This window comes from Eurypyga helias, unplaced genomic scaffold, assembly GCF_000690775.1.
Source record: "Eurypyga helias isolate BGI_N326 unplaced genomic scaffold, ASM69077v1 scaffold25532, whole genome shotgun sequence".
In the NCBI taxonomy this organism is placed as follows: domain Eukaryota; kingdom Metazoa; phylum Chordata; class Aves; order Eurypygiformes; family Eurypygidae; genus Eurypyga; species Eurypyga helias.
The window spans coordinates 9,224-17,306 of NW_010237084.1; the positions used below are offsets into that span (position 1 = coordinate 9,224).

Below are 8,083 nucleotides of genomic sequence, written 5' to 3' on the forward strand. Positions count from 1 at the left end.
ACATCATCTTTCTCAGCCCCTTCCGAGTGCTCCGAGGAGACTGGAACTAGGGGACACAGAAGTAGCTTTTTGAAACCCGGCAGCCGGTCCCTCGAGGTCAGTGCCGCTCCGCTGTGCGCACCGAGGTGTGGAGAAGGGACACATGCCCATGCACACTTCCACAGCTCCCTCCATGCCAGCCGTGCTCATCTCCCATGCACCAGGAACCCACGCTGCTCCTTTTCACCACCTACACTGACTTCCACGTGTCCTACGCTGCCGCCTTAGGGCCAGGACGTGGCTTAAGCTACTCGCAGGCACAGGCAGGACAGAGTCTAGTCTGCCTGGCCTCTGCAGCGAGGAAAAATGGATGGCTACAGTGATATCACATAACGCCAGGACCCTCCAAGATCCCTAATTTCCAGGCAGGGGCACAGTTTGCAGAGCCGGTGCCGGCACGCTGCCAATGCTGGGGTTAGGGCTCAGCCCGCCCGCTCCTCCGACACACTAGCCAAGGTATCAGCACGCTCATCGTTCCGCACATCCCCTCCAGCACTCCTATCCGGCTCTCCGGGAGCTGGACCGGAGCATACGGGTTTCAGAGGCATGAAGCGAAGCAGCCGTGAGCACAAACGCTGCTGCAGCAAAGCTGAGCCCCCACAGACCCTACGCTGCTCGCTGCCAGGGGGGAAAAAAAATCTTTTTCTCCTGCACTACCGCCTGTTTTTGCTGCCGTGTCCTTGTCCCAGCACATCCGCTTCATGCTGCCTACAGCACAAGCTTGCCAGGGCCAGGGCTCTCCGAAAAAGCACAGAGGAGCCACGACAAGCACCTCTGGGCAGCCCCAGAACAAAACGCGGTGGCGAGCTGCAGCATCCTGCCCATCCGTTGTGCCAGTGCTGGCAGACGATCATCCGGCCCCAGCCCAGAAAGTCAGTGGGTTGGGTGGAAAGGAGGGTGCAGACCTGCCTCCCACTGTGGTGCTCGCAGCCTGGCAGCGCTCGGAAGCGCGGCTGCCATGGGGAAAAGGCCTCGGCACAGAGCTACGAAGAGCCTTCTGCATCGAGAGCTCCCGCAGAGCGCTGTTGAGCCAGCTAACTCCCTCTTTAGAGCTGGTCCCGGGCACCTAAGCCGTGTGTTCAACAGCCTGGAGACCAAGATGTACAAACCTTTCAATTTATACGGATCTAGGCATGGATAGGGTATATAAAATTGATACACAGATGTGCAAGCGTGTGTGTATGTTCATATACAGATGTATACACCCCCTGCATATCACACCCCCTGCACACCTCCGAACCGTGGGTGCAGGACAAGATTCCAGCCAAATCCCTCAACATCAGGTGTCCCCAAAGCTTTTTGGGCTGCTCTGCTCCCCCAAGCCAAACCCCCAGCTTGCTACGCACGGTTTGAGCGCGGTAACTGGTGACTCGTGCAAGGCTGCCGCGCTTCCCAGCCGCCCCAAACATGCGTGGTGCGCATCACCATCCAGAGAGACCTCGCCCGGCGTGCAGAGACTGCAGGCACCAAAGCCCTCCCCCTGCTCCAAGTGCCACCAGCCAAGCGGGACAGCGAATCGGCACATGCACAGGCAGTAGCGTGAGGTGCCCCTCAAAGCATCAGCGAGCAGTGACCCAACGTCCCTCCGTGTCCCCGCCGCGCCACAGCGGGGTTTGCTTCTGCTCGCACGGGGGGCACGCAGATCCCCACCGAGGACTGAGGTTACCCAAAACAACACCAACCGCTCCCAACACTTCCTACTTCATGGATCAAGCAGCCAAGCCAACACCGTCACAAGGCCAGAGACCTTAATCAGCTTTTGATCTGATCAAACAGCAGGCCAGGCCGGTGCCAGCCTCTCCACATCCCCCCACCAGCGGGAAGAACATCCACTGCGGCTTCTCTCCCCAGCAGATGCTGGCTGGGAGCGCTCCAGATAAGCACAGGGCTCCACGTGTGCTCCCACGCTAACCTCATCATAGAATCACGGAATGGTTTGGGTTGGAAGGGACCTTAAAGATCATCCAGTTCCAACCCCCCTGCCATGGGCAGGGACACCTTGCACTAGACCAGGTTGCTCCAAGCCTCATCCAGCCTGGCCTTGGACACTTCCCGGGATGGGGCATCCACAGCTTCTCTGGGCAACCTGTCCCAGTGCCTCCCCACCCTCTCCAGGAAGAATTCCTTCCTGATGTCCCATCTAAACCTCCCTGATTTCAATTTAAACCCATTACCCCCTTGTCCTGTCACTACAGGCCCTTGTAAAAAGTCCCCCCCAGCTTCCTTGTAGCCCCTTCAGGTACTGGAAGGTGCTATAAGGTCTCCCCGGAGCCTTCCCTTCTCCAGGCTGAACAAGCCCAACTCTCGCAGCCTTTCATCATAGGAGAGGTGCTCCAACCAGGAGAGCACAAACCACGGCTTCCAGGGAGACACAGACCTTTAAACAATGCTCCAGGGAGAAAGAAATCTTTAAAACAACCAGCTGGGGTAAATACTGGCCTCAGGAGTTTCTTACAGGGTCGTGCACGTGCAGTTTGGACTCTCTCGTGCGTGCGCAGGGCGAGCAGGGTGCCCCTACCCCAGGAGTCTCTACGCAACATGCCAGAACAGCCCTGGCTTCTCTGCATCCAGCGCTTGCCTCGTAGAGGTAAACGCACCTCCATCCGGGATGCGGCAGAGGCAGTTCTCCCTCACGTCAAGGCTCTCAGCACCCTGGGGTCACCCGAGAGCAGAACCAACACTGACAGTGACACCGCAGCCTCCCGCAGCGCTGCATTTCAACCTCTCTTCTCCTAATCCCAGACTCACGCGGTCACTGCTGTTTGAGGTGGCGAAATACACCTTTGGGTACGCCATGGATCTCATCCCTCGATCCCTCACCCCCGAGTGCTGCACACTGAGGGCCGCCTCTCCGCATGCTCCAGCACCCAGCGTGACAGACGGCTGGGCTAAAGACTGCTCACCTCCGCGGTGCTCCTGGTCCGGACAGCACCCCTCTCCCAGCACATCCCCGTCTTCCCAAAGCCTTTCTTCTCCCTGACCTCTCTGCTCTTCTCTAACTCCGGCCAAGAAACACCATGCCACGTGTCTGTCTGCCCTGGGTCACTTGGCAGTCCCTCGGTTCCACTCTGACAGCCGCTCCGCTGCTTTCTGTGCTCGGGACACTCCACCAACACGAACAGTCTCCCAGGCTGGCATCCACCCCCCCTTCTCAGCCCCGGCGCAGGAAAGGGTTAAACTCAGGATTACAAGGAGTCACCCACCGCACAGGCCTGGAAGAGCACTGATCTACTGGTGCAGGGAAACGGAAGGGCTCAGGATGCTCCCAGCCAGCCAGCGAGCCCTTTGCTTCAGCTTCAAACACAGCAGTGAGAAAGCCAAAGAGCAAGGGGACAAGGGGACACATTGGGCCACATCCCCAGGGCAAGGGAGGATGACGAAAGAAGGCAGCAGAGACAGAGAGGAGGGAGAGGAGAGGGAAAAGTGAGGAGATACTCACCAAAGAGACATGAAGAGGTGCCAGGAGGAAGAGCTTTCCTCACCAGCATGTTTTGTTTCAGAAAAGCAGCGAACTGAGCTGAAATGAATCAGAGAGAATTACAGTATCACAGCCCGGCTCTGGAGGGGGACAAGGAACTCCAGGGACACCACTGCGACCCACAAGGCAGAGACCTCAGAGCAAGCAGGGAGCTCTGGACATCGCTCATCCACCACGGGGCGTAACGCAGACACCCCGAACTCCGCTCCGGACATGTGACACCAGAAGGGGCATCACCCCAGCCTTCTCAGAGAGCATATCCCAACAGCACGAGCCCTCTCCAGCCCCACAGCCACGGGGAACACGCGCAGGCTTGGCTGCGAGGCACGGCAAGCTGGGCCGAGTTGCGCCACGAAGCCGAGAGCAGCCGGGAGAGGTCAACCAGCACATCCCTGAGCAGCTATGGGCAAACACGCAGGGCAGAAGCCAGGCTGCAGCACCGCTCCGCACAAAACAAGGCAGCCACGACACATCCCACTCGCCCTGGAGCCTCCTCCTGCCTCCCCTGTGCTACCTAGAAACTTCTTTCCTCCACTATGATGACAAAGGAGTAGATTTCTACTCCATGGTGTGAGAAATTAAGGGAGATCCCATTTCAGCTTCCCCCCGGAGCCTCCCCCCGGGTTAGAGAGAGGCTTCGGAGAACGTGGAGGGTCACGCTGTGGCAGGAGACAAGAAGCCTGTTCACCTCTGTCCTGAGCAAAGAAGGAGAGAAGGGAGGACGGAGAACTATTCCCCAGGTGCCGCCGAGATTTGCCAGAAGGAACCATCACCGACAAAACCGTCACCAACACTCATGGCATTCCCGATCCGACCGAAGCCACACCCTGAGGTTTTTAATCAGCAACTAACAGGACAAAACCCACACAGCTCAAGCTGGTTTCTTACTTTCCACTGCCATTTGCTGCAAGAGGACTCTAATTACCCCAGCCCCACTGCTCCAGTCGCAGTGCAATAGCCTCCATCGCCTCCGGAATACCTTTAGTCTCCCTCCCAAGCAGCTTCCAGGGATGTGAGGCGCCAGCCAAGGGGCTCACACTCCAAAAGGAATTAGTCTGGCTACATGGCGAGGTCAGCCTTCCCACCCCGACAGCAGAAAGGCTCCACAAGCTGCCAAAACACCGTATCCAACCTAGTTTCAACCCTCCGCAGGCTGCTGCCTTCGGATGACAGCGAGGGGGGATGGAGCCGCAGAGGAAGCTGCCACGGGGAGCTGAGAAATCCAGACAGGACTCAGAAGGTAAAAACCCAAACCCGCCAGGACAGATCTAGACTGAAAATCCAGACGCTAAGAGGGCGGGAAAGCCACAGAGCGTTACCTTGAGCCTGCTTGTGCGTCAGTACAGCGTCCGTCCTCTGCACCTGCCTCTTCAGCCCCAGCTGCGTGGCGCCGATGGGGCCGGACTTCTGGAGGGAGGCCACCGCGGCCATTTTCGTCTTGGGGCTCGAAGTGGGGCTGCTGGAGACGCTGGATAAGTCCTGTTCGAAGAGAAGGAACACCTCTTACCCCATGGTTCACCCCAGAGGCAGAGTAACCCGGAGCGTAGCAGCGCGCAGGGAAGAACGCGCTTCCTGCTGCTGGAGCAGCGCCATTTCCGGAGGTTCGTTTGTCCCACCACCAGTGATTATTCCCTCCATATCCTCTCACCTCCCTCTCCCAACACTAACCAACGCCTCTCGCCACGTATTTCAGCCCAAAGCATCCCAGAGAGCCCCCACCTCTGAGCCCGAAGGCGAGGCAGGCACTTTGGCCGCCGGCGAGGCGGGCCTGCTGGTTCTTTCCGGCAAGTCAAACGACAGATCCCTCCTGGTCGAGTCACGTGGCTTCTTCTTCTTCTCGGCATCCAAGTCGCGGGGGTCGGAGCCCAAGTGGCTCTCCGCTCGGGTGAGGACTCCCGTTAAGAAGTCGGCTATTTCATCCTAGGAAGGATGGAACAGTTAGACTAAGCGACACGCAGGGCTCCAAACAACTGATCTTCACAGCCTGGGACTGAAAAAGCCCAAAAGATTCCCAACATTCCACAAAAAGGAATCCTAACGCCTCACAGACGCACCGTGAAGCTCACACTCCCGATTTCTGACACAGGAGAGAGAAACAGGGTGGTTTCTCCAAGGCTCCCGGAAGTACCGCTTGCTTGCCGGGCAGAGGATCGCTCTTTGTTCCAGGTGCTTTACCAGGAAGCTTGCAGCTCTCCTCCCAAAGGGAGACAGCCGCTTCAAAATCCCCCTCAGGAGGCAGATTCCCTTCATCCCACCAAGCCTGGCAGGAAGGCTGTCACTTGTGGTCATGGGAACATCTCGTCACCCATTTTTTTTAAGGATCTGAGGTGCGAAAGGAAGATTTCTGCAGTTACCTGGATGCACCTGTCCACCATGCTCTGCGTCAGACCTTCCGACTTCTTTTTGGCTTTGCTTATCCTATTAAAAACACACGGAAGTCAACACACATTTGGTTTTCCACTTTCACATTCACAGCATCACCCGAGAGGGAGATTCAGGCGACAGCAAGCTCGCTCCCTTCCCCAGTCAGACACAGGGAGGCAAGAGCCCGCTCTCAACTCAACCCCACTCTCAACGTTGAGAACGACGGGATTCATCCCTCCGAAGTGCCGAGACAAACTCAGAGGCAAAAGGCCCAGCATCCCAAAGCATTTTGCAGAGCAAATATGATGTTTCCTTCCCTTCAGAGCTCACTTCAGCCCCAGGATCGGAGTTTACGTTCCTTTCTTTCCCCTCCTTTACGGATTATCCCTACTATACATTTCTGACACGTACGATGCTCCAAAATCCTGTCCGCGCTGCCGAGTCCGGTTGTAGCATCAGGCCAACCCCACTCCCATACACACCTCACTCAGGATTTTGGTGCAGTTATTCCAAACACACACAAGTGTGACAGGAGAACACGCTCCAAAGCTTACGGAAACCTTCAGAGCTTCTTGCCAGCCTCCCGTACCCCAGTCCTGTGCACAGCCTCCGACTGCTACATATTCCAGTGCCAGGGGTGGCAGGGAAGAGGGAATATTTGCCCTAGTGTCATAGAGCTGTACCCTAGGTCTTTAACTCACCACAATGCAGATCTATCCAACACACAGGATTTGAACATGAAAGCCGATCTTGATGGAGCACTTTTATGCCGTTCCCATAGTTGCCATACCAAATCTGGGTTGTTTTGTGTATTTTTGGTACGTGGCACGCTCAGATCTTGCCCAGTGTTCCTGGGAAAAGAGCATCTGTCTCGCAGATGGTTACCTGAGATTGTCATCTGCTCCTCCCACCACCACCATGCTGTTATCGGCTCGGATCTTCTCCCGGAAATCTTCCATCTCTTCGATGTTGCACTGCAGGGAATTCTGACCGATGACAAAGAGGACAGGGGTCTTCATGTCCAGGAGGGGGTCGTCGACATCCTGCAAGAGCAAGGGCAACCATCAGCCAGAAGGACCGATGCAGGACGCAGAGTCTTTGGAGCCAAATGCCTTTCTGAGACGAGCGCTTTCCAAAAAGGCACGGCACGTGCCACGGGGGCAGAGAGCACGACCCCAGTACATACCAACTACATCCTGAGAGAAAACCATCTCGTGAGAAAGACCAACTCAAAAGCTCCACTACAACGTGTTGTCACTCATTAACAGCAGAGACTGACGCCTCATTCCGCCACGTGTTCCCCCTTCCAAGCCTCGGCCGCACAAACCCAGGATAAGGCTGAAGAAGCTTCCCGGGGTGAGCCCCCAGAGGGATTTACGCAGCCACAGAGCCCTGAAGAAAACTCAGTGCTCCAGCAAATGCCATCTACACAGGAACGGGACACATTCCCCCTACACTCAGAACTGGCCGTTCCATCAGCACAGCCGTCACCATTCCCAACGCACCCACACGCCCCTCAGCAATTTGGGCTCCGTATAAATCAACCCAAGGCGTCACCTCTGGTGCCAAACGACACAGTTAACGAGCGACCCGCAGGCGAGACCCCAGGACGGAGCTGCAAGAGCACGTCACGGCAGAGACAAGGCGACACAGGACTTCCCACGCGTGAAGAATCCCACTGCGAGGGCACGAGTCCTGCCTGCAGGTCACACCTCCCCCAAATAAGCATCACACAGACATTCCTCAAAAAAAACTTCCAGTTAGCACTGTCCAGGCCTGATTCCATCCAACAATCCAGAGAAATTTTAAAAAAGTGTCATTCTTTAAAGAGCTACATCCCCCTTTGGTCCTCACCCCTCTGGGGCCGTCGACAGTGAGAAGCGGGAATCCAAGGCACACAACGGCAGTGACATACTCCATCACTGAAACCTGGGTGGGAAAAGCAACAGTCAGCATCCCAACGGTCGAGAGCATGGACGGTGCGACTTGCCAGGCACAGAAATAGCTTCCGTTTGCTTTGTGGATTGAAGGAGTGAGGAAAACCAACACTGAATGTCTCGAATGACTCAAATCGTTTCCGTCCCCAAGACCAGAAAAGATGTGTCCAGCCCTGGAGCCCCCCGAAGTAGAGAAGGACACGGACCTGCTGGAGCGAGTCCAGAGGAGACCACGGAGATGCTCCGAGGGCTGGAGCCCCTCTGC

At 56.6% G+C, this 8,083-nt stretch overlaps 1 protein-coding gene across 1 annotated transcript in view; it reads right to left on the bottom strand.

Moving 5' to 3' along the window:
• Positions 1–8,083, bottom strand: part of KANSL3 (KAT8 regulatory NSL complex subunit 3) — a 17,117-nt gene that overhangs the window by 5,295 nt on the left and 3,739 nt on the right. Inside the window, 7 exon segments of the mRNA XM_010147344.1 lie at positions 3–46; positions 3,479–3,556; positions 4,837–4,996; positions 5,237–5,437; positions 5,872–5,935; positions 6,767–6,924; positions 7,736–7,810. Of these exon segments, the coding sequence (XP_010145646.1) occupies positions 3–46; positions 3,479–3,556; positions 4,837–4,996; positions 5,237–5,437; positions 5,872–5,935; positions 6,767–6,924; positions 7,736–7,810 (780 nt within the window).